General features: G+C 36.9%; 1 protein-coding gene across 6 annotated transcripts in view; it reads right to left on the reverse strand.

The window, feature by feature from the left end:
• Ercc6 (ERCC excision repair 6, chromatin remodeling factor) overlaps positions 1-27,856 on the reverse strand; it is a 79,524-nt gene that overhangs the window by 18,512 nt on the left and 33,156 nt on the right. For all 6 annotated transcript variants that reach the window (XM_046446749.2, XM_046446752.2, XM_046446748.2 and 3 more), the window contains 6 exons: positions 23,952-24,110; positions 17,337-17,472; positions 7,650-7,820; positions 6,999-7,175; positions 4,955-5,071; positions 734-829 (listed from right to left, as the gene is read on the reverse strand). In XM_046446749.2, coding sequence (XP_046302705.1) covers positions 734-829; positions 4,955-5,071; positions 6,999-7,175; positions 7,650-7,820; positions 17,337-17,472; positions 23,952-24,110 — 856 coding nt within the window. The remainder of the gene's footprint in view (positions 1-733; positions 830-4,954; positions 5,072-6,998; positions 7,176-7,649; positions 7,821-17,336; positions 17,473-23,951; positions 24,111-27,856) is intronic.

The following is a 27,856-nucleotide window of genomic DNA, read 5'->3' on the forward strand; positions in this document are numbered from 1 at the left end:
TGGACAACCACAGAAGAAGTTTTTAGAGTTTTGGAAGGAATAGAGTGACATAAATTCTTTTTTTTTTTAAGAGAGAGAGAGAGAAAAATTTTTAATGTTTATTTTTTCGTTTTCAGTGGACACAACATCTTTTTTTTTTTATTATTATGTGGTGCTGAGGATCGAACCCAGGGCCCCGCGCATGCTAGGCGAGTGCTCTACCGCTGAGCCACAATCCCAGCCCATAAATTCTTTTCACACACTGGGGATGATGAGAATTAGAACCAGAGACATTTAAATCAGAATTATATTTCCTTCTAACCTGGTAGTGATTCATGTTTATTAGGGTTCAGGACTCCCTTAAGAAACTGATGAAAATCATGAATCCTCATAATCCTCTCATTATATATAATTTCTGCCATCATTCCCAATACAACCCAGCAATGTACCTGACACTCATCCACCTGCTAGGTGAGACCCTTGAGAGCCACAGGAACTATCGGCCTCGTGGTCACACCCACAATTGGGTTCCAGCTCCATAGCTCATGGCTACCAATCTCCCACTAGTGACCTCCCTCCTTTGCACTTTACTGTCTTCATGCTAGATCTCTGACTTCATACTTCCCCACAGCTCACCAACAAATCAACTGAGATGACATGATATAGAAATCCTGGCACATTCTAGACACCAGTTTCCTTTTCTCCCCCACCTCTTCTCATACACAAGTTATACAGCTTCTGTTCTATGGCTGACCTGCATCTCTCCATTGAGAATCCTGTAAACTTCTTTGGAATCAATGAAATTCTGGTAGACTTTCTGCTGCTCATCTGTAAGACGGCAAAATAAGACCTACAGGGGGAAAAAACAAAGAAAGTATAATTAAAAAAAAATTATTAGAATAAAGTAATTAAAATATTACAACATAAGCATTTGGTTCCCTAATCAAAAGAATACAACATGTGCAATTTTAACAAAGCTACTTACTAAAACAACAAAAAATGATGATACCTCTCATTGTTGAACAAAGACCATTTCTCCATTTTTGTATCTACCTATCTCCTGGTCCCTGCCCTATTACCCCAACAGTCCCTAAAGACTAGCTTCCTGTTCACAGGCCAAGTTCAGGATCCAAGTACAGACCATTCCTGGCCTCAACGTGCCCAGACTACTCCACCTTCCATGCCCCTTATGTGCACTCTGCTCAGCAGACCTGACAGGGACCTTCACCTCACCTAGAATTCCTCTTTTCCTGAAGTTCATAAGTTAATTAGACTCATCTCTGAGGTCAATTACTCCACGCCATTGGGTTCATGGACTTCCTATCTCTCAACCTTTCTCCTTCTCTAAATTCACCACCATCACCTCATGGCTTGACTTTCTTCTGTGGCCAGTCATATACCCTTGTATGGCCAGACAGCTACCCTGGGTCACCAGTACGGGCCCTTTTCAACCTACTTGCCATATGAATTTCCCAGAGGCAGATCCACTCTCCCACCTGCCTTCTCAACTTTTTATGGTCAATATCTAGCACCATCTCCCATCCTGTGGCAGCTTGCCACTTCTTGTTTCAGAGAACGCCTCTACACACACCCTGCCCAGTACCTTCCTAAGGCCCAGTGCAGCATGAGAACTGTTGTGCCAACACTCATTTCCCTAAGCTACTCCACTTCAGCCACCGTTGTCTCAACTTCTATTTAAAAGCAATCATATAAAAACAAAATGATAAAAATCAAACCTGAAGCCACCAGAATCAGGCAGAATTCCCTAGTTTCCACTCCCTAAAATGTTTCTACTTCTGCATCTACCTCACCTTAGTTTCCCTTATTCCAGAGGAACAGAATCCAATACAGGATCAATGTTAACTCCTCAACCTTTGCACCATATCTGAAAACCATGACCATTAGACACTCTAAAAAAGGGAGGAAACTTCCTGAAATAATAGGGGATAATCCTTACTTCCATTCCACTGTTTCACCTAGGTGTTTCTGCAGATAGCAAGTCTGATCGGCACCCCGACTGATGCCACTGATTTTGTTCCTATGTGTCTGTCACTAATGACTTCAGAGTTGCCAAAATCATCAGGTTCTTTCCAGTTCAGTCCATTCACCCTGTTGCTCTGCAGCCCTGGCCTCCACTCCTCCTAACCCACCTCTTACCTGTCTGCCCGGGCTTCCCTATCTTCCTAGCTAGCTTCTTTTCTTTTACCCTTTTCTTAGGTGTTAGTGCTCCTCTGGGCTGCTTGTCTTTTCTCATTCTCCACCTACTCCACGGGCAAACCAATCCCTGTTTAACACGTTCCTAGCTCATAGGTGTTAGTTACATCCTAAGATCCTCCTCAAACCTCTAGACTCATTTGCAACAGCCTCTTGGCCAAGGGAGTGTTTGCATAGGCACTTCACATGCATCATAAATTAAACCTGTCAGTCATGTCCTTCTGAAGCCTCTATAGCAATAGATATATCCCAGCATCCTAAGGGGGAAATCTGGACATCACTGGGCCCTTCAAGTACCTTCTGTCAGCCCCAACTTTCTACCAGTCCAAGCCACATTTTCTCTCCAAAGATTTTGGAAGATCTCATTAACTTATCCTTCTGCTTCTACTTTCTTTCCCTCAAAAAACTTTCATTTGTGGCATGAGTAGTCTTTCTAAAATATTAACCTCAGGGTTTACAATTCTCAATTTCTTACATTTGTATTTCAGTCTTAATTTCAAGGACAACAGAAAAAAAGCCCTTCCTCTAAAACACAAAGAAAACTAAACCAATAGTTTGCCAGGTGCTTAGCACCTAGGAATCACTGTAATATTTTTTACAAGGGATTTTTAGATGGTTACACAGAGTCAGATTTCCAGGAGTTTCCAGTCTAGTAGAGAGACTAAGAGGATCTTTTTGTTGTTGTTGCTTAATTAATTATTTTTTATACAAATGGAGCACTACTTTTCATTTCTTGGTTGTACCTGATGTGGAGTCACACCATTCGTGCAATCATACACTTGTTTTTTTGTTTTTTTTTAAATACTTTTAGTTGTAGATGGACACAATACCTTTATTTTATTTATTTATTTTTATGTAGTGCTGAGGATCAAACCCAGTGCCTCACACATGCTAGGCAAGTACTCTACCACTGAGCCACAACTCCAGCCCCTTCGGAGGATCTTAATAAAGAAACTTCTCTGTGTGTGTTTTTTGGAGGGTGGAGTGAGTGTGTCAGAATCTTCAGGTGGAGGGACTTAAAAGCAAAGAAGAGAGACACATGTTGAAAAAGCAGAAAGTGATTCGTTTGACTATGGCATAGTAAACACAGTTGAGATTCCATAGTGAAAATAAATGGTGTGAATAAATCAAATTGGTGATCTTAAACAGGTGATGGGGAAGGAACAGTGAAGGTATGTTGATAGGAATAACCTTGGGCAAAATTAATCCAGCAACAATGGGAAATACTGCATGGTGCAGGAAGTCTTGTTGGGTGGGAAGCTTGTCACACATCAACTGCACCAGTTTATGACCAAAGTCATGGGTGTGAAACAGAAGAGAGTAAGAATGAAAAAGGACAAATAAAATGTTACAGCAGTGGCTGACTTGGAATTAACCAGCTCAGACAACTGTGGTTTGGGGACTTGGCTACAAGGGGAGAATGTTTAGAGAATGTGAAGATAAAAGGCTCAAAGTAGAGATAAGTGTGGTGGGAAGAGAAGAGGCAAGAATGAAAGGAAAAGTAGCCTTGATGACAGAAGTCAAAAGTCCTATTCAGTTTAAACATCCAACATCTATAATGCATTTACAGGTGCCAAGCAAAGGTACAATCATCTTTTAAGATTACAGAATACCAGGATGGAATTTAGAAGGACGATTCTTTTGACACCAAGTCAAATGACATCAATCCTTTGCTCAGTATAATCCTATGACTTTCCGCCTTGCAAAAAGTAAAATCTACAGTCTTCCCCATGACCAGCAGGCCTTGACATCTGGCCTCTAGCCAGTAGTCTGGCTTCCTCCCTGTGGTTCTTATCCTTGCTCCTTTGGTCACACTGGCTTCCCTACTGGTCCTCAAGAGTACCAATGCACTGCTCCAGTCTATCCCTAGGAATAGTTTTTCTTCAACTCCCATACAACTCACTCGCATACCTTCTGTAGGTCTCTGCTCAAATGCCACTGGATCAGAGATCTTCTCAGACTATCTCATAAAAAGCCTAAACCCTTGCCCCTAGCACTCCCCACCTCCTCGCCCAGATTCAATTTTCTCCATACTCAACCACCTGCCATCTTCTATACTTATTTGTGAGTCTCTCTCTACATTAAGAATAAATGTGAGAACCATGATAACTTGCCCTGCTACCTAATGTGTCCAGAGACTTGAATCATGCTGAAAACATGGTTGGCATCTAATACAATGTATAGTATGAATGAACTGGGGGCCTAAGGAAAATGAAGCTTTTAAGAAAAGTAGTTAAAGAAATCCATGTGTTAAGAGAGAGAAAACAAAGTCCATGGGTCAGAGGAAGAGTCTAACTGAGGGCAGATGCCACAGAGGTACACCTGTCACATGCAAATTAGGACCAGCCTGCCTTGCAGCAACAGGACCCACCTGTTGGCCTAATCTTTTTTTTTTTTTTTTAAGGAAATGTCAGGTCTATACAGCAATCCCTCTTTACCCACACATCCACATGTACCAATCTCCTGAGGAAATCTTTGTTTCATTCTGAACCTTATTTATTTATTTATTTATTTTAGAGAGAGAGAGAGAGAGAGAGAGAGAGAATTTTAATATTTATTTTTTAGTTTTCGGCAGACACAACATCTTTGTTTGTATGTGGTGCTGAGGATCGAACCCGGGCCGCACGCATGCTAGGCAAGCACGCTACTGCTGGAGCCACATCCCCAGCCCCCCTCATCTGTTACACACAGGAAAATCAGAGTGAAGGGGCAGGCACACCTGTGCTTGAGGACTATTTGGTTAAATTCTATATTTACAGACCTGTTCATTTTTATCTGGCAAAGAAAGGCTCATCTTGACATCTGACTTCATTCTCCGCAGAAGGTATGGGTTTATGGTGTCTCGTAAGACACATGCACACTTATAAGCAGTTTTAACCTGTAATAAAAGAAAAAGGAGAAATTACTACATCTAAGGAATGCATTTGTTCTTACCTCTGAACAGATTCCACTGCTTAAAAACAAAAAGAATGACTATGGTTGTACAAAAGTGGTTGGAAATGGTCAGAAAATGGCTTGAAAAAATTTGTGAAAGTTCTGTATACTTTAGGTGATGGTGGCTTTCATAATATCACCAGGTGCAAAACTGATCTCATTAACTAAAATGTACAACAAAAGAAAACCCAATAATTTTGTACCTTATTCCTCTTCAATATTTGCTTTAGTTATTATTATATAGTTAGACCTTAAAGTAGAGATTTATGTGATTCTTAACCACCCTCCAGGGAAAAACCGCTTTCAAACAAGACTGTTTATAATCTTGTATTCTCCAAAAGCTACAAAGGAAATGCTACTCTGCAAGACTGAAGATCAAAAGCTAAGTGTGGGGGAAGCTGAAGCAATGGAAGCCACCAGCTAACAAGCAGAGATTACTGCCCACTGGAGACTTCGGAGACTAAGTTCAAGAGGAGCCCTATGATCCCAGAAATGAAAGGTCACTCTAGCCTAAAATGGAACATATGGCTCCGTAATGGACACAGTCACACGAGAGGGGTATTAACTGTACATAGAAAAACAAAGACCCATAGCCCAGGAAACCCCTCCCTCTGCAATTTACTTAAAAGCAAACAAAGACTTCAATAAATTATTAATAATTAAAAAAACAGGCTTAAGAACTAAGTAAATTACTATTTCACAGAAGAAAAAAGTCCAAAGTTTTAATGCAAAAAAATTAGCTATAAAATCAATGATAGTGAGGAGCTTGACCATAATACACAAAGAAAAGTTCAAGTTAAAATATTAACATGTAAAAAAAGAAAACATTTTTAAAAAGCATAAGAACATCTCACTCAAGCCCATGTCCATACATGTACAGTGTGTAGGCATGTGAATGGGTGTGCACTCCCACCCCCCAAAAAAGGTGTTACCTGGGATAACATAAACTAACAAAGAATTCAACTAATCAACAACTTTTATATCTCCAGCACCTCAAGTGTATCATTGGATGCTGATCAAAATTACGTTTAAGATAATCATGAAGTACATGATTTGTGATGCAGAGATGATTAAATTTCAGAATTTAACAATACATTATGGTCTCACGGAGGAAGCAAGTATTTCAATATGCTGAGGAGATATCCCACATCCTCCCTTTGCCCACATCTCTCTCCTGCTGGTTGTAGATACTGGTAAACTAAAACAGAGCTGGCTGGGAGGGGCCAGTCCCTCAGCTTTGCTCTTTCCTGCAGGCCAACTCCAAGGCAATGATCTTATATTTAATTCCCACCTGGCTCCCATGGCTGCCTGTTATTAAAAATAATAATAATAATAAGGGGGTGATCTAACTGTATTTCTCTAACTTTCCCAGGCCCCCAGTGCTATGGAAAATGGATACCTCACTGCACATATCAATCTTCTTCCTGACAAGATGGAGAGGTGATTATAATCCCCCAGCTCTGCCTCTTAGACAAGTCACCAAAACAAGGAGTCTCAGTTATCCTGACTATAAAATGAGACATCTCCTGAGGTTCTTTGCAGTTCTGAAGTTCCATACCAAAGCTGAATGCACCACCCTGTGGGCTACTGGTGTTCTGCCCTCAACCCAAAATTTTCATTTCTGTTCTGCAAAGAAAACGTTTAATTTTAGGTAGTTCCTCTAAGTAAATATTTTACACGATTTTTAAAAAAGTTTATCTGGAAAAGTATATCAAGCAGAAATAATTATCTGATTTTTATCAGATACCAATTTATAAGCCTGGCCATTTCCCTTACATTCTGAATGACTTGGCTACAAAATACAAAATACAATATTAGTAACAACATTTTAATACTAAGATGCCAAAGTTGTCACCTGCCTACTACATTACCTGTACTGGAGAAGCATTGGAATATCCCCCCATGGTGATGGGGACAGAGAACTGCTCCATAAACACAGGCAATGTGCCTAACTTCCCGGGGAAGACAAAATCAAAGAGGGACCAGAGCTCTCGGAGGTTATTCTGCATCGGTGAGCCAGATAAGATGATCCGATGAGGTGTGCGAAACTAGTTTGGGAAATAAAGCACCTTCTTAATAAATTTGCCTTTTAACAGATGATGGATATCACTGCCCCCAAACACTCCCATGTAATACCATTATTTAACACATTTTACTCATTTTAATTCTTATATCATTTTCGTCCTCCTCAAAACATTTTATGCAATTATAATTCTTTAATTACATATAGATGAAAAATGGGGGAATTTTTTTCTTATATCATGCTGAATAATATAGGTTAGAGTAGGATTTGGTTGCATTCTAACAACTGATCCTTATAAGAGACACTAAGTAATGTGAACAATCAGAGTTTTAAAAAACAATTAAGGGTGAGCATACAGAATTTTCTACATTTAGGTAAAATGTATATTTTTAATTTCTTAAGCATAAGGAATTAATTAATGTGTTATTAAAAGCAGAAAGCCTATTCTAAATTAAATACTACTGCCAACCTATAAACTCCTTGTTATGAGAGGTCATACCTGCTTGCAAGCAAGTGTGACAGCAGCATTTGGATTTCGAATTTTGTGTCCTTCATCCAAGATCACATAGTGCCAGTCATGCTTGCTAATATCATCTTGCATCAGACGAATGTAGGAGTAAGAAGTTATCAAAATTCCATGACAATGAGCAATATCTCGAATTAGTTTCTCCTAAAATCATAATAAAATAGGAAGGCCCATTTTTAAAAGGAAGTAAAATACAGTGAACATGACTTAAAGTGACACCCTTTCAATCATGACACAATTTAGGGCACTTTATAAAAATGTATAAACATAATACACACATCCTAAATAGTACCTTTTCAGCAGTAAAAGTGTATTTTACATTTGTTTAATCTGTAAGGCAGTAAACACTGACTAATAAAGCTATTGGTGGTAGGGAATGGGGAGCTCTCAAAAAGAAAGATAAGAGTAAGTTATAATACGTTAAGCCCTCAATTTTCATTCTTCTTTGTCTCCACCCTTGTTAAACTTAAAATAACAAGGTGAATGGAAAATGATTAATTGTTTTAAAATAAAGAAAGAAAATGAAAGAAACTTCATGGAGATAAGGAAGTCAAATTTAGAACTTCTAACCATATATAACATGAATTCCAGGAGACTAGAGTGAAAAGGATATAAACAGGAAAAAACTTAATACACTGAGGAGAGATGTAAGTCTAAAGAAAAAAAAAATCCCAGAATGTCAGGTAGAAACACTGAAAAGGCACATCCTTCTGGATGTCGGAATTCTAAAAAGAGAAATAAAAGAAAGAGAATGCCATGGCTTCTGACCAAAACAAAACAGAGAAAGAGAAGATTCCTTTCAGAGAAGAAAGACCTCCTGCACTGGGCATTTCTTTCTATAACACTAAATATGTCAAAAAGCAAAGGAAAAAAATCTTTATGTAGTTCTCAGGGGAGAGGAGAAGTGGAGACCCTGGAATTCTGCATCAATCCAACAAGCAGCTATGCTTGATGAAAAAAATTTTTAAATTCCAGCTTCAGATAGGCAAAGATTCAGAATATAGGCCAACCAGAGGCTGGCTAGATACACAGTGTGCTGAATTCAGAAGCCGAGAGGTGTGCACAGACAGGCAGATGCTGCCCTCTGGGAAGAGCTAAAGCAACACTCTCTACCCTATATGTTCTCGAGACAGCATGCTCCTAGCAATTCGCTGAGTGAGGACAGAGCAACCACCACTAACCCCATTTTATATATGCAGAAACTGTGGCTTGGGTTTAGTAACCAATATACCAAGTCACAAAGATGGGAGTGGTAAAGTCAGAATTCCAAAGCAAAAGGTCGTCCATTCCAAAGCTGGAACTATTAAGTATTATGCTGTACTACCTCTTACTATACTACAAAGAAAAACTTTAAAAGGGAAAATAAAGCATGACTACATAATAAAGAATTCCATTAATATATACACTAATAATGCACCAATAAATTTGTTAAAAATTTAAAATGGGGAAATGTAAGATACATACTTATGTATCTTAAAATAAATTATTAGAACATAATAGTCTAAATATTAAACACTTTCAAATATAAATGAAACTGTTAACAAATGATCTAAAATATAAAACATATTTTAAATTATACTATAATCCCTGCTTAGCTTAATATAACTTGGAGTAAAATTGGTGGAAAATAAAAGTGGATTATAAACCACACCCTATCCACAGGCAAAATGAAACACAGAATAGATACTATACTAAGTATTAACTGTGAGAGAAAAATATGTTAAACTACACTTGTCAAAAATTTAAGCCTATTACTGACTAATGGTTGCTGACTCTATATAAACACTAGAAAAGATAAAGGATATAGAACTATTAGACTACTATAGGGGGAAAAGTATTAAAAATAGCAAAAAAAAAAAAAAAACCACAGAAAATGTAAGAAACAGAAAACAAGCTAGTAAGTTGCAGATTAAAGATATACCAGAGGTCACCACGATGGCAGATTATTAACAGCAAGACTTTCCCTGGAGTAAGGCAAAACTCTAGCCTTGAGTTTAAAGGAGACCCAAACCAGGCCCACAATGAAAGCTGAAACAGAATTAATCAAAGATACACTGAGAACTGCAAACAAAAAAGGGTAGTTTTAGCAAAATGAACATGAGATAAACAAGTGAACAGAAACAAGAGGGATGTTTTAAATTTTAAAGGGAGTAAAATACTAAGAAGCAGCATTCACCTTTACCTGTCAAAAAACACAGCAACAAACACAAAAGCAAAGCCCTGAGAACCACAACCTGTCCTGAGGCCTGACCACAGCTTCTGAGAAAAGAATGTTTAAAGGAAACAGTTTTAAAAATTGGTACACAAAGGCTTTCAGTGCCACCAAGAAGCTCCCTTCATAGCTATCAACAGAGCCTTAGCCTGCACAAAGAATACCTGGTCTCCCCCTTCAACATTTCCCTTTTCTCTTCACTCTTCCCTCCCCCTTCCTCTACTGGTCTTCCATCTATTTATTTATTTACTTTTAACTGGCGCCTTATAATTATACATAAAAGTGAGTTGATTCATTGTGATATATTCATACATGCACATGGCATAATTTGGTCAATTTCATTCCATAGTTCCTACTCTTTGCCTCCAAAAAAAAAGGAATCAAAAATACCCATTCTTTACAAATATGCTACTCAGAAAGGTTAAAATCTGAAAAAGTAAAAAAAATTAAAAAGCCGAGATCAATATGTATAATCAACCCAATAAATTAAAAAGAGAAAAGACAGAATAAAAAAAGAAAAAAGAAAAAAAATCATAGGGAAAAAACCTGGCAGAACTGATGAGGAGAAAAAAAAAAAAAAAAAAAACTCTTTGAAAAGACCAAACCAATTTCTGAAAACTCAGCCAGAAGAACAGACTCATTCTCATTGTACAGCTTTAGAAATTCTCTACATTCTAACCAATGTAGAGAATACAAAAATGTTAACCAATACCACGTGCCAAAAAAATCTGAACATTTTGACATAAGACAATAGTTACAAAAAAATTACCCTAATGAAAATGGACCCAAGAAAAATTAGACCAACTGAGCAGAATAATACTGAAGAACTTGAAAAAGATGTATGCTCTTCTATAAGTGACACAGGAATAGAACTAGCTATAGAACTGTTCCCAAATACAGAAAAAGAATGCATTTCAAATCCTTATTACAAGGCTAGCAAAACCCAGTCTCCAAAACTGACAGATGTGTTCATACCTCCAAATCAAAAATTTATTACTTTAAAGCCCAGCAATACATTAACCTAATAAGGCTTATCATAAGGAATATCAGAATAGCTAAATATTGGAAAGTCTAATATCATCAAGCAATTAAAACCATTTCATACAAACTATATAGAATTCAAAATATTTTAAAAAATGGTAATTTTACTAATATCATCTTCAAGAACTAGGATTAAAATGCTTTTTAATTCAACAGAGCATAAAAGAGTGCAAAGAGCACAAAAAATTTTGAAGAAATCAAACAGAGAAGAATTATCTTCTCATGTGTCATAACACACTCCACATTTAAAGAGTTAATAAAATTGTTTTGGAGATTCAAAACAATACCTGGGACCTTTAAAAAGGTTCGACAAGTGAGAACTGTATTATTATAACCACTCTTTTCCATCATCCCATTCACAAAGTTCAACCTCTGTATAGTACTATAATGAAGGTCACACCTGTTTTAACCATGTTCTAATTTTTATCTTAGGAAAATGAAGCAGTAAATGTCTCGGGTGCACAGCCTTGCAAACATGTACAGGCTTGCCCAGGACTCACCTTCATCCCACTCACTGGACTACACTGATACTGCCTTGGCTGCCGATGCCCAGTGTAGAAAAATGTTGACCAGAGAAACAGGCTGCACATCTAGTACCTCAACTGGCCAGTTCCATAACTTTGAGAAGCCAGCTGATTTCTATAGCTCTTCCACATCTAATTTTTTTTACTGAGATTGTAGGCAGGCAGCTTTCCTCTGAGTCTATCACTATCTTCCCCTCCAAGAGAGCAGGGGCTGCGAGAAGCCATACCAGCAAGTGGGGTAAGGCAATGGCAAATTGAGCCATGGGACTATGCCCAAGTCCACTCTAGGAACAAGCCATGTGCACTCAGATAGTGAGAGGAAACAACTTCGGCTATCTGGGGCTTGAAAGAAAGTGGAAGTTAAATTACCACTCATATTTGTAAAATGTCCACTGTGTATAGCCAAACCTGAAAATATGGGTCTACTTGCTCATGGCTCCTGGAACTCTTGTTGGATGCACAGACCAGCCATGGCCATCCCATTAACATTCAAGAAATACAATCCCAGAGTGAGTTCTGGACACCACTCTGTGTAGCTGGGAGCTTTACCCTAGTTAAATAAATGGGATGCCAAGCTTCAAATGTACACTAATGGAGCAATGAGTAGTTTCTTTTGCTTATTTAAGAATCAAAGTTTATTTGGAATATTCTGTAATGCTGGCTACAGAAATACAGAATTCCTACTGTGTTCAAAGAGATGCACAATTAACAAGAATTAAGAAAATGCTTTTATAAAAAGAGTAAGTTGTGCAAAATGTCTCCATTGCAAAAATAATCTCCACTTAGCCACTTACACCTCACACTATTTGTTTTCACCTGATTCAATCTCAGAATTCTATAACTGCCTCGACTGGAGTTTCAATAATGGTGAATTGTTGAATATTATGGACGTCTCTATCCAAACACTTAAGACAAATCATCTCGGGCGGTTTCAAATTAAAAGCTTGTAAAATATGTAACCTCTCCTAGTTTTTGCAATTAATAGGGTACATCTGCAATTAGCCTGACTTACTGAATGCAGTGCTGTTGTCATTAAAAGATGTCTGTGGAAATGCTGCTGTTATTATGGAGGCTCAGGAGACCAATCCCTCCTAGAGGGCAAACAGTGGACTGGTAGAAAACAACAGCCATAAATCACACTGTCAGGCAGCGGGGAGAGCGAGTGAAGCACAGGCACATGAAGGCCATTCACGGTAAACACAGCACGGCAGCTTCCCAGGCAGGATTTACTGCACCTGTAATTAATTAAAATTTCCTTCAAGCTAAATCTTTAATAAACAAGGATTTGTGCTGACAATGAAGAAAAAAGGACCCCAGCAACATAATTTTACAATAAAACTTATGGAACAAGCCTAGCATCTATCATTTCTTATATCAGGTGTATATACTGACTCTGAAGTTAATAGAAATTATATCACTTTGTGTTATAATTGTGTACATGGAATGGGTCTGAAATATTTAGGATGCTTGAGAGACCTGGTGGTTCCCTTTTCATTTTTACTTGTTAAGGTTTTTTTCCTGACCCCCCTTCAGCTTTTTAAAAAGCCTTTTTTTTTTTTTTTGCTCTAGTATCTCAGGAAAGGGGAGTTTTTAAAAAATCCATGATGGCAATTTCATCAGATGGCAAATTTTTTTGTGAGGTTTGCTTTTTAATCACTTCCCAAATTTGTACTTCCTTCCCCAAAATTCAACACTCTATTTGGGATCAAATGTATCTGGATGTGAGAAAAACAGATCTAGGAGCTGAATGACCATAAAACTTTCTGATAAAGCAGTTAATGAACTTTCTATCTAGAATACATATCACATCAATCAGCAATGCATCTTTCAGAATTTTTCCTCAACCACTGAAATGAAGAGGCCTGGGCTGTGCTTTCTGACAAGAACAACAAATACTTAAGTAACTTTATATATCAAGGACCACACTGAGCTTTTTATGCATATATGTTAATCCAAGCAATCCTCACTAATCTATAAAAAATTCTCATTTTATAGGACATCAAACTAGGCTCAGAGAAGCTAAGTGACTTGCCTGAGGTCACAAAGGCATAAAATGGCAGATCCAAGATTCAAACCCAGGTGCGGTAACTACCAAACCTATGCAATTAAAACTATGCCATTGTTGTTTTCCCACTCCTATGACTGTAAATAGCACAAACTGATCAAAACAAGGCAAAACTCTCTGAATAATCTAAAACAGTCCACAGAATTACTGGATCCTACACAGTAGAAAAAGGTAGGAAAGATAAAGAGATAATTATTTCAGGATATAAACAATTTCTCATTATCCATATTCCGACAAATCTAAAAAAATTCTCAATCATTAAATAAGCTTTACAACATAGTGCTAACGATGCCACCACCCACTGGGAGTTATGTGCTAAGTCTCACAAGACTGCCTTCTTTCATTATCTTTTCATATATCCTCTTTTCTTTCCCCAAGAAAACAGTTGGATTTTCAAGGTTAGTTATCATATCCATTTTTAGAGCCCTAACAATATCAAAACACCTGAAATGTGGCATTTATACTTGTTCAACAAATAAATATTAATCAATTCACACAATTTTTTTCTGTGCTAGAAAAAAAGAGATCACAAGTCATGATGGGAAAATCTTAGACTCCTATTCAATGAGATTTCAAGTGACCATCAAAGGAGACTCAGAAGTCTGAAATCTTCCTTATCAGACATGACCATTTGGTTCAAACTGATAGATGCATATTTTTATATAGTTATTGGGTGTGCACTTGACAATTCTTTTTTTTTTTTTTTTTTTGCACTTGACAATGCTAAATCATGCTGCCAATCAAAGAGACTTTTAACAAAGATAATATAGGATTAAGTGGTAAGAGTAATGAGAAGCTAAAAAAAAATTTAGGGAACAAGAATGATAGATGTTCACTATTTAGAAATTGTTCAATCACCTGTTTTCCAAAAGAAAAAAATCTTCAAATTTTTATGTTACACCAGCTACAAATAGGTATTAGGAAAATAATGATACTCCTTTTGAATTATAAGGAAAACAACTGTCATTATTAGTGTTTCAAATATTTCTAAAGAGAAATTCTTTCCTTTCCCCTATTTAGTCCAGTATTGCATGTCCCTATGCCAAAGTGTCACTACTGAATTCAGATAGGAGAGCCAGTGGGTATAGAACCCTCAACCACAAGAAAAAGAAATCTCAGCTGATAAGGAAGGAAAGGAAGTCAGACATTAAATGCTGGCTTAGGGGACAGACCAGCATTGACAGAATATTTGAAATGTGAAAGAGAGACACAGACTTTATTGCAGTCTAACACATATTTGTAAGCTACCAGGTGAGCATGGAGTAGTGACCAAGATATGCACACACAGATAGGAAAGGAAGGAGCAGAAGGATCAACTATCATTTTAGTACTTGAATTCAGAAAGCAAAGCCACAATCTTGGAAATGACCCTAACCAGGCCTATGCAAAGGAACAATTAACACATTCTCAATGTGACACTACCACAAATAATAAACTGATATTGACATTAATAATAAATAAAAAACTGTGTTTTTAAGTCAAGAATACAGTCTGAAAGATAAAAGGTATAGCTTTTCAATCTTTGCATAGCAGCTTAATCTTCAGAAATCTTAGGTACTTTATAATAGGAAAGGAATAGTAGAAAATTAAGAGTAAAAAGACACAGTAACTGTAATACTGCATTTCCTCAAAAGTAAAAAGTTTCAAGCTCAAGTCCTTGTAAACTGGAAAGCACTGACAAAAGAGAAACCACCATCCATTTGTCTCTGGGTGTAAATCCACCTCAGAAGGTGGAACTATTCTAACCCAAAGTAAAATATCTAGGCTTTAAGTTTTTGCCCTCTATCAGAGTTAAGGAATCAAGTTTTCCCAGCAAAGTTCAATGTCAATTTGCTGTCAAAACAGCAAGTTCAATATCAATTCTCTTTCCACTAATGAGTCAATGTAGGTGATTTACAGGAAGGTAGTTCTTCAGGTTATAATTACAGAGGGACTGTAGGTAAGCACAATCCAGGTGAAAGTTTGAAGTACATGTACTTTGCTAACCCAAAAGAAAATAAAAGGATAAAGAAGAAACATATGAAAAAATTTGCCTTTATAAGACAAAGATTTACTAATGAATCCTGCTACAGAATTTTATAGCACAAAACATTAAGGATGTCAACAGATAATGGAAATGAAAACAAGAATCATTAAGTTTTGAATGGGTGATAACAGGATAGTTGTAACAAGTGAAAGTCTGGCTAGCAAACAACTTAAACTTAGTATTTTCACTTTCTTTTAAAACACAGCATTTACTCACCGTCATTAATTATCTTAACTCTATTTTCCATTATCTTTTAAATCATGGTCAAAATCTGTTGATTTAACAGTAACAGCTAGTATAAACAAGATTCCACCTCACCTTATTCAGTTACCAAATCAGGTATTCTTGATTAATTTCTATCAAAAGTTCTGCTCATATATGATTGTGAACATATAAGAATTTAAAGGGAAATGGGAAAAATTAGGGAGCCACTGGAGTTCGTCAGTCAGTGAGCCAAACGTCCATGGCCCTTACAGCTGGCACTGCTTTCCTAGAGTGAAGGAGAGCTCACTTGAGAAGAGTTCAGAAGATTCAGAAAAGGCAGAATTCATTAAAAAAAACAAAACAAAAAAAAAAAAAACTCCCACTTCTTATCAGTAATGTAACTGGCAAAACCAACAGTGAAACCGATTATTATTTATTCAGCAAATGCTTATAGGGCAACTGGAATGCAAAATGAGACACAGTGTTATCTATTGAGTTCACAGTTTAGATAGTGAGAAGGAAGGGAAAAAAAGCATAGCACAATGTTTCTATAATGCTAGCCATAGGAGCAGAGATAAACCCCCTTTTTGATAATGCAGCTAGTAACAGAACTACAAATAAGGGAGGAAATACAACTCTCAATACATGATGATACAGGATTCAGAAAACAAAAAGTAACAAACTAAAAAAGAATACTTGTAAAAATCGCAAATTGTCAAGCTGCTTTTATTCATCAAAAACATGTTGTAAAAGCACATTAACAGGAGCTGGGGTTGTGGTTCAGTGGTAGAGAGCTCACCTGGCACATGTGAGGCTCTGGGTTCAATCCTCAGTACCACAAAAATGAATAAATAAAATAAAGATATTGTGTCCAACTACAACTAAAAAAAGTATATTAAAAATAAGCACATTAAGAAATGGATTTACCAATTAAGGTCAAATATCCCTTATCCAAAATGCTTATTTCAGATTTAGAAATTTTTCAGATTTGAGAATGTCTGCATATACATGAGATATCTGGTGGTTGAGACCCAAGTCTAAACACAAAATTAATTTGTTTCATATACACCTTATACACATAGTCTAATGTAATTTTATACAATATTTTTAGTCCACCTACATTTTTACTGCATCCTGTCACATGAAGTCAGGTGTGAATTTTCCAGTTTTGATGTTATATTGGTGCTCAAAAAGCTTCACATTTTGAAGCATCTCAGATATCGGATTAGGAATGTTAAACCTGTATTCACTTTCCTAAAACTGTTTAAAGCTGATAACTCTCCAGTGAGCCATCATTTAAGTCACCTGTTATGATCCTGCACATAATATCAGGCTTATGGTACTAGTTTGTGCTGATTTGTGTTTTGCTGGACAACGTACATATCCCGACATCACTACAGATGTTAGAACAATAAGTACATATTCATAATCACTGAGTTTTACATTGTCAGTAATTATAAAATAATTTTAAATGCTTGAAAGATACAGGAATATATATTTGAGAAATACATGGTTCAAAGAAAAACCAAATATGTAATGGAGGGCTTTAAAACAAAACAAAAAAAGTACTGAAGTATTATAGCATTACCTTTTTGTGGGAGTAGGAGCCAGTTTCATGTAGAACTGCCACTCTGAATGGAGGCCACCATGTGTGGAATTCTTTGACCCACTGATGCATCACTGTGGTTGGACAGACAAGTATAGTGGGACCCAACCCTTCGAACCTGCACCCAAATGTCCAAGAAGAAAACACAACCATGAAAGCCAGCATATAGAGTGATCTACTGCTAAAGACAAAAACCCTTAACAGTACAAAAAAGAAAATGCAAGCTCTGGAAGTTTCATGATATTAAAAACTCAGTGAGGTTATAACTTAGTAAGTAAAATCTGAGTCCAACAATCATTAGTGGATGCAGGAATTAAGAGAAAACACCAAATAATATTAAAAGTTAACATCTATAGTAAAGGAAAGCTGAACAATATTACATAACAAAAATACTTTTCTCTTCCTTTCTATTCCACATTAGTGAAATTATATAAGTGAACACAATAGCATCTTAAATTTGGAGCTTTACACCTACCAAAATTTTTAACCCACAGAATTTCAATATATCTTCACCATCCTGGGACAAGCAGGACAGAACTAGTGGCTTGGAAGGCTGGTGTGCCCAGAGCAACATCACCACCAGGAAACGGAGAACTGCTTTGAAGTGAGTCTATTACTTGCTATGGCCTGCTCTCAGTCCACCATGCTGCCTGCTTCTCCATATGGCAACACCTGGAGAAGCAGCCAGTGACTGTTCTCCCCAGGAAAGGCTATATGGTAGACTGTATACTGATACCACTGTGTGGAAAGCAGCTGAGCAGCACACAACAAGCAAGAGCCTTATGAGCAGTCACCCAGGGGCCCAGCAATCCCAATACAAACAGTTAGTACCAGAACACACACTTTAGTGTTATTTATACTACAGAAAAAGCAGAGGCAACCTGAAAGTTCAAAAAGAAAGTGTTGAATGAACTATCTCATGTCTTTTGCACAGCGCAGGTCAGTAGTTAGGAACGCTGCCTGGGTCTGAACCTCAGCTCTACTTGCACTAAGTTGTCATCCTGGGCACATTAATTAACCTTTCTGAACCTCACTTATCTTCAGATGGGACCAATGACAGTACTGATCTTATAAGGTTACTATAAAGATTAAATCAGTTAACATGTGCTTAGAACAGGGTCAAACAGTAAATACTATAAGAGTTTGTTAAGACAGAATATCATATAACCATTAAAATAGTTTTTGAAGAATGTTTAATAACCTGGAAATGTTCATAATAAATTCTTACAAAACAAAATCATTTATGGAATCATCCCAATTTTTTGACATACAGGTAGCCAGGAGACTGGTGGTGGCCACTATGTCAATGTCCTCCTCTTCTCTCTCCTTCCTAGCAGAACTACAGTTTGGGTAAATGCCAATCCCCCCACATACACACACACACCTCCCACAGACATGTTCTCTATGAAGCTGGAATTCTGTTCCTCTAAAGCCATTCAATGCACAGTACATCCCAGCAACTCTCCCAGGTCCACAGAACTGGCCTAGTATGACTGTCCAATTTAGGGAGGAAGGACTTACATAAACTCCAGGTTGGGGGAGACTTTTCTCTCTCAGTTTATCCTGCTACATGTACAGCCAAATAGCAGGTGGCCAAGTACTAGTTAATGCTTGAAGTACAAGTTAAAACCAACCACATCAATTTCATGCACACCAGGGTCCACACTCAGCTCAAGCTCCAAGAGGCTGATCAAGGCCTCAGGCCCTGGATGCCACCTGGACTGACTCCCTCTCATCTGAAACAGTCACATCTCAAACTGCCCTATCCCTCCCCTCCCTCTTTCTGCCTGTGTGAAGCAAAATGCACTTGAATTACTCCACAGTACACAAATTCCTCTGAGATATCCCTAATCCCCACAGCTTCAACTCTATCTGTGCACCCAGGATGCCAAGACTGGGTCTCCAGCCAGATTTCTTTCCTTAATTCTAAACTATCCTGCACTAGATATCTAATTGCTGATGCGTATGTCCCCACTGCAGCATACATCAAAAGCCCCCTTCACCCCAGTTTCCCTGTCCAGTGGACAAAGAACATCCATTCTCCAGGGCCTATTCTGAAGACCAGGCCTTATCCCTTAATCAGCCTTCTTGTACTCCAGCAGAAGCAACCAAACTCCCAATATTTCCACCTCCTAAATTCCTCTCCAAGTTCTCATGTCCCTCACTCCATACTGTCATAGTTCTATATACTGTCACAGTTCTAGCCACCATCATCTTTCATCTGAGTTATGGCACCTTCCAACATGATCCTTTCTCAGAGCAAAATCTGAATGTCTCATACCCCCAGTTCAAAGCCTCCAATGGCTGCCACTGCTTGTGGGACAGTGCACACCTAGGTCTAGCCTGTAAGACCATGAGAATCTCATCTCTACTCACTCTTACAGCCTCACCTCTCTCACTGCCATGACCCTAATACCTGCCCACATGGCCAGCACCTTGCCAGCCTGAACTGTCCTCAGTTCCTACAAAGCACATTCTGCTGACCTTTCAACCCTCGCTTGCTTTTTACCCTCCTCTTCCTCCCAGCTACCTTCTACTCATCTCAAGACCTCAGTTTCCTCCATAGAGACTTCCCTGTCTCGTTCTCTCCAGACATGTTGAGGACCCTTCCTTAGAGCACCTATGCTAGTTAGGACCCCACTGTAATCCTTTCGTAATAGTGTTACCCTTCCTGAGCTTCTTGAGACTATGAATAACCTCTTCTTCAAATGATCTCAAATTGGCATTATTACATGAAAACACTTTTTAAATACTGGAAGAAAATATGGTCAAAGTATTCAGAGATTACTTCCAAGTTGGGGGATCATGATTGATTTTTAACTCCTGAACCGAAATTTTTTTTATAAATAGAGTAAACCACACGGTGCTTAAAATATTCAACATCATCTTCTACGCAAATGAAAACTGGTGGTTCTAACAGAAAAATGAGATTTTGGGCCAAGCCCTAACTTTAAGGAGGCTTACCCTATACTCCAACATGACAAAATGCCTCTGTCTGCTTATGAATACTCCCACCTCCTGCTATGCATGGTTACTGCCCCTGGCTCTCAGAGTCAGAGCAGAAGAAGCCAGAGGTCACAATAGACTCAACACTTCCAAGAGAATGTCCTCAGACTATCCAAGCTGAGATCTTCACCAATGGCAGGGCCCTGACAGATGCCCCTCAAGCTCCCTGGGGAGAATGGGACTCTGCCCTGGCCCCTGGCCCCTTCCAAAACAGCATTCCTTTTTAAAAGGATTAAAAGCACAAGCTTCTTTATATCCTCCAAGGGTCATAAAAGAGAATTATCATCAATATGCACTTAGCAGGGATTAGGGAACAACCAATCAAGGGCTGTTTAAAATATTTAAAAACAAGCTCACATTCAAATAAGCATGAATTCATACATATGGCTTTTTAGGTTGTATACCATTTTTTTTTTTCTCTTTATAACACACCTTCTGCAAACTGCTACACTGATGACTCACACTTTTTCATTTAAGGCAACTATTTTCTTCTGCTTTACATCTATCTGACATTATTATACCCTTTAATTTCTGCCATTCTCCCCACCTCCCTCATTAAAATAGGGAGATTTTCACACTGAGTTGAAATCTCAGAGCTGAGGCAGATTGTTCCTGGACCACAGAATGGGCAATCAAACCCATTAACAATCACAACAACTGAACCACCCTTTCCAACCTCAATATCAATGAGATGAGCCTAAGAAATGGCTAAATGTACTAGAGTGATTAGCATCAATTACCAAACAGACTCCAGTTCCTTTTATCTTTCATCATCATTGATTACCTAATGAATTTGGTACATCAACAGCTTCATGGTCAAATATTTAAATCATAAGGTTGGAAACCTGCTAGTCATAGCCAGGAATTACAAAGTACAATAAAAAGTTTATTAACTTTTTTGGGTGTTCATTCTTAATTAGAAATTAACTAAATGATAACCAAGACATTAAAGTACTAAAGTTTGAAAGGTAAATAATTGTATTTCCTCTCCATCATAACATTCAGGGGCCCATCATTATAATAAAAATGGCAAGGTGAAAAGAATGCAATTTATCCATTATAAACCAGAAATAAAACAACTGGTTTAGATTTTTATTAACCACATGTAATGTTTTTCCCTCTTCTAAAAACAAACAGGCATACAATACGCATTTTAAAAACACCTAACAACAAACCAAATTTCTTTTACTATGAAGTTTCTTGGTATCACACAACTTTTCATGTTCCAGTGTTCATGAACCTTAAAATTGCAACACTAAGACCAAACACTAAGATGTTGGCCCCCAACATCTTCTGCTGCAAGAATTCAGAAAAAAACGTACATAGCCAATGAAGCAATGCCAGCTCATGCATAACTTCATTTGACCTCAAGGGCTGATGATTTTTCTTTAGGACACAAGCAAAGAGGAGGACTCTTAAGTTCACCTAGTTTCAGGAGAGGTCATGTTTTAAAACTGTTAGGAAAATGTTAACCAATTTGCCTGGGCATGTGAAGTGGAAGGGAACCAAGCTCCTCAGTACACCTCTATATGTAAAGACCCTAGTTGTTTGGCTGATATATTACAGCATTCTCAGAAGCCACTTCCACCAATACTATTTTAATAAAGATGATCTGGGCACTAGTCCAATATGCTGCACTATTTCATTATGAAGAAGAGGTTATGGGCATTGATAGTTAATTGATTACAGATGATGCTCATTATTAGTCCTGACTTCCACTCCTAGTAGGATTGTCACCACTCAAGAGAACATGTTTTAATTTTTAGATTAAAACAACACTGCAGGGATAACTTTAGGATTCCTAGGCCCAGAATACTAGACTCCATACAAATTTCATAACAGGAAAGGAAGGGAAGGGAAGGAAAGAGGTGGGAAATTAGAAAATCCCAAAAATCATTTAAGGAAAGACAATCCTACAAACCATCTGGGGCAACTTGGGACATTCTAGTTACCTAAACAACAGAAACAAAACAAAAAACCAACAGAGAGGACAATCAAAGAACTTATCTGTGGGCTGGGGACATAGCTCAGCTGGTAGAATGCTTGCCTCACATGAACAAGGCCCTGGGTTCAATTCCCAGCATCACCAAAAAAAAAAAAAAGGTGGGGGGCTTATTTAAACAAAATCATTTTTTAAATGCTAAACTAATGACAGTCATAAATAAGAAAACCCTATATGCCCATTTTCAACTTTGATTTTTCCCTTGGGTTGAAATGTTTTTACATATTTCCAGACAAAACATAACAGAATTTTAACATTTGAGAAAATCCTCTGCTTCAATACAACTTCCTTATAATGACATTGACAAAACATGTAGCATTTAAAACTCTCTAAATGTTTTCCCTCCTCTTACATCCATATAAATACAATAGGAACTTCCAATTTTTAAAAAAAATTTCAAACATTCCTCACAAGAAGTACTGATCTGCTAACTGAATGAAAGAACAAAAAATAAAAGCAAAATGCCAAACTCTGAAGACTAAAAATAACAATTTTTACTCAATAGCTCACAGTCGGTATTTGACTCTCTATTAAACATTTCTCTGCTGATACACTGAAGTGAAGGACAGTAACTTTCTGTAATTGCTGATTTCAGGCACACAGACACTGTTTTAAAGGCATTTCCAAATCATATGTTGGGAGTACCTGAGATTCCTAGGTCACAACCATCTCTCACTCATTAAATAAGTCTACCAAAACATAGGAGCTCTTGGATTATCTGGGTTCAAGATTAAACATCTTATATAACTTACCTGAAATATTTTTACTAATACAGACTTCCATAAAGCCCATTTACAACTTAAATATGGAAATGTACTCAAGTCCTTTACTTCAAGATCAGGTATTTCAGTCCTACCATACTGAACAATAAAATACATATTATTTTAGAATACTAAAGTTTATTCACATTTTTAAGGACAATAAAAATTAAAATCTACACAGTCTTTTTGGCCTTGGCCTTGGAATGTATATGAAATCGTAAAGACTGGGAGGGGAGCCACAAGGGGAGCATAGTGAGTAGACAAGTAACTTCATTCAAAAAGAAAAAGAATGCTTTCTATAAATGCTATCACAAGCACTGACTATAAAGGAAATTAGGGAGAATGGCTTCTTCAAAGCTCCAACTTTCACCATGAATAGACTTTGTGCTTACTGTAATGCTCACCTGGTCTTCTGCCAGAACAAATATTTTAATGTAAAATTTAATAAATGGAACTAAAGGTATTATGTCTAATTTAAAATTCCATATTGTGTAAACTATTGATATTAACATAATTGAGTTTGTAAACAATCCATTTGCAGGAGCTAACCTTAGACATTGTATTGACCCAAAATATCTAGTGGGGCTCATCTGCAAAATGAAGCATCAATGCCTGGAATTCATTAAAAGTGTTACATGTTTAATTTCTCCTGCCCTACAGCTCCATTGTCTCGTAAAATTTTTCCTTTGATGTCCCCCACTAAAAGAATTAAAGGAATATTGTAATTGAAATGTCATCAATAATTCACAAGACCCTCCTCCACAGCAATACATCTGATGAAATATTAATTGAGCTCCACAGACTGACAGTCTGCAGAGGAGCACTTGCCTGTAATTTGAACCACGAGTCCTGATCTTGCTGTAGCTCAGACCTGCCAAGAAGGCAATTATCTGGATGGTCTTGCCCAATCCCATTTCATCTCCCAGAATTCCTCCTGCCTGCTGGCAGTGCAATTCCCACAGCCACCTAACACCTGTCTGCTGGTACCTACAACAAAAAATACCAACAAGAAAAGAGAAAACGGCAAATGGTAGATAATACGGATCATAACAGAAAGTACTCATGAATTAATCATTTGGCTAGGTTCTAGTACCAGTCAGAGAAAGAGGCTGGATGTGTGTTTTACATGAGTATTATATTTATAAGGTCATACATTTTTGATCACCTAGGCATAAAATCACAAATTTTTCTTTACAGAACATTAACACATTTCTAATTAAACTGATAGATAGGGTAATTAGGGTCTATTTCATTTCTTTTTCAACAATAGGAGTAGCTTAGTAAACAAGCATAAACTTATCTTTTATTCACTCTCTAGGAAAAAAAATTCCAAATATTTTTAGTCTATAAAGTTTCATACTTTTTTGTATGAGGCAATATGTTTGTTTTTTCAATCTGAATAGCATCAAGAAAGCAAAACAGATAACACCACAATTTACTTATACAACTGTCAAGTAACTTGATAATCACATTATCTTTTTATAGGAAAAACTAAATTTTAAGGCAATAAACAAGTCTGAATAATAGGGTTGCTCTCAAAATTAGTATATAACAGATGACTCTGCTGTACCACTACCAGATGCAAAAAAGAAAGTTTAAAGACTCAACAATACAAAAGTTCTTTTTAATATTTTAAAATAGAAATTGATTCAGGGATTTTATCATAAGGACAAAAAGATTAGAGCTATTAAAATTTTAAATAAGAAAAACAGGTCAAAGAGAAATAATATATCACTATCCCTCTCAAAAAAAAAAAAAAAAAAAAACACAAAATATAGGAGCTGGTATTTTCTTATCTCCACTAATGGAACAGTCAGTCTATAAATCCAAAACTGAAGTTTTTTTTTTTTTTTAAAGGAATAATACAAAACCATTTTTATGAAAGACTTAACATCACTCAATAATATGAAGATTTTATGACATGTTTAAAAATCTAAAATAAAAACTACTTAAGTTTTTTCCAAAGAAGATACCAAGTTTAATGAGCTATCCACCTTAGAAGAAGATGGCATTACTCTTGTTGTTTCACTGTCCCAATATTTACTATTTGATATCTGGTATGTCTACCTAAAATCTCATTTAGACCTCAGTTCTTATTGAGCTGATTTTATTTAACCTCTTTCCAGTAATTAACTTTCCCCCAGTATTCTGCAGATCAATCTAGAAGTGTTCCTCTAGCTGTTACCATTACCTACAATGTAACAAAAACTTTTGAGAACTTTTCTACTTTAGTTTTCTAATTATAAAATACACACTGGATATGCACTTTGGAGAAGAGGGTTAAAAATCAAAACATAATGGTCTAGTATGTGTATAAGATCATTTCATTCAGAAAGAACATGTTCCATAAATATGTTGGATGTAAACAGAGAATAATGAGTCTACTGCACTAGGCCTGGTGGTTTGGACACAGAATCAAATAACCTGCACAGAAGCAGTTATCAGTACATTTTAAATTAGGAAACAAAGGCTCAGAGTGGTTAAGTAACTTGTCACACTCAACCAGTTTCCAGAATCACTGAATTTTAGCCAACTAACCTCCTCTTAACTAAGGTACTATGGGAGCAGCTCCTCAGGGCAGGAATCAGAATCTCCCCACTGGCATACTACCTATACTACTTCCACCCAACATAGGACCAACACCTCTCTTTATCTGGGGCCTAAACATAATAAAAGTGGGAAGAATCTGGAGAACAGCAACTGGGAAATTTTGATAAAGAATGGTAATCAGTATGGTATCCCAGAAGTAGTCTGGGAGGGAGCTAGAACACTGGATTCCACATGACCCTCGAAAGGCAATGTGCCGGTTGTTATCACATCCCCAACCTCATTTCTAAGAGCTCTCAAACAGCATGATTGTGTGTTTACAAGAAGATGGGTAGCACTAAAGAAATGACTTCAGGAAAAATCTGTAAGTCACATTTCCACATGGAAATCTCCAATAGCTAGGGCTATTGCACAAAGATGGTACAGAGTAGCTCGTTCTTTACACCCACAGCACAGGTAGATCCTTGAAGTTGAAGGAAATTCACTCACACATGCACCATGGTCAGCAGGGGTGTATGCTGGGTGAGGAGTGAGGAGGCCTGGGCTCTGGTTCCAGCAAAGGTACTGACTGGTTTTATTGTTCCACTTTTCAAATAATAAATAGTGTAAAATACTATAAAACAATTACACAGTTGAGATGAAAACAGATTACAGAATCCAGTTTCAAAGCCTTTGAAAAGCATGAAAATTTTTCTTTAAAAAAGGAAAGATTCTTATAAACTATTTAAAAATATTAACAAAATATTGTACTCTGCTATCTCCATGATACCAAACATCCCAAAATAACCACAAAAATTGGTGTATATTAGCACTGCCATATTAACTCAATACTGTGTTTACTAGTTTGGCTAAAAGTAAGGTCAAAAGATAGAAGTTTGTCATGTGACTGCTAAATTATACAGATGAATGCATTTGCTGGGCAAACTTTCAAAACAGAAATTTAGAAGTTAGACATTATCTTGAAGAAAACAGCACTTAAGTGGATAACTCTACCTTCTGACTCCCTGGTGTACAACTATACACCCTGTTAATTCAATTCCACAGAGCACAGTAAAAACATATCTATAGTTTAAAATTAAATTGGCCTGGTAAAACTTAATCATAAAAGAAAAATGGAGACTCCTATTAATCTTTTTATACAGAAGAACAGGAACAGAAGTTTTAAAACACTTATAAAATATTTAAAATTCTGGTTTTGATAAACAATTAAATGCTTTCTAAGAATGTATGTTTAAAACTAATTAAAAACACAAACATCATGCATTTAATATTTAATACAATAGGGTTAATAGTCAATACATTGACTCTTAGTAAGTACAAACATTCTTAGTAAGCATAAGTTTGATTCTATTAATTGTGAAATTTCTTTGCTAGAAAACCTGACATTTATATAAAAATGCATATTCAAACTCGACTCCTCAGGTTATTTGCCAAATAACTTACTACATGTGCAGAAGCATCCTGTCTTTGTTAAATCAACTGAATCTATAATGTGGATATTCCTTTTGCCAGTACAACACTCATACTATTTCGCCTGTTCCTTAATAAGCAATCAGTTTAGAGAAAATGAAAGAGTGGCCATTAAATGTTGCCTTTATTTACTTTCCCATGGTTGGTTTTCATTTGGGAGAAGCAATAAACAAAGCAGCCACCTCTCCAGGCTATGAAATGACTTCTCTGCAGAAATTACTAGAGATTCAAATTTTATCTGCAATTCTTCTCTGTTCAGTTATGGTCACCCAAGTGCATCAATTCACCTATTCTAAGGACTCCTCTTTGGTCTAAGTGTAGTGAGATGAAATAACTACTCTTTACCTCTCCCCTAACCCTGCATAGAGAAATTAAAACCAAAATAAAGGATTGAGGATGTAGCTCAGAGGTAGAGGACTCACCTGGTATGCCTGAAGCCCTGAATTCGATCCCCAGCCCAATACACATATCCCATGTATATATGGAGGGTGTGTGTGTGTGTGTGTGTGTGTGTGTATGTATATGTGTATATACATGGACTCTTTGAAAGGAAATATAAAGAACATGCTATCTATCAATCTATTTATATATATATATATATATACATATATATATATATATATATATATATATATATATAGTTGGACACAACACCTTTACTTATTTGTTTATTTGTTTATTTTTATGTAGTGCTGATGATCAAACCCAGGGCCTCA

Source organism: Marmota monax, unplaced genomic scaffold, assembly GCF_021218885.2.
Source record: "Marmota monax isolate L192 unplaced genomic scaffold, Marmota_monax_Labrador192_F-V1.1 WCK01_AAM20220418_F8-fsc00207, whole genome shotgun sequence".
NCBI lineage: Eukaryota > Metazoa > Chordata > Mammalia > Rodentia > Sciuridae > Marmota > Marmota monax.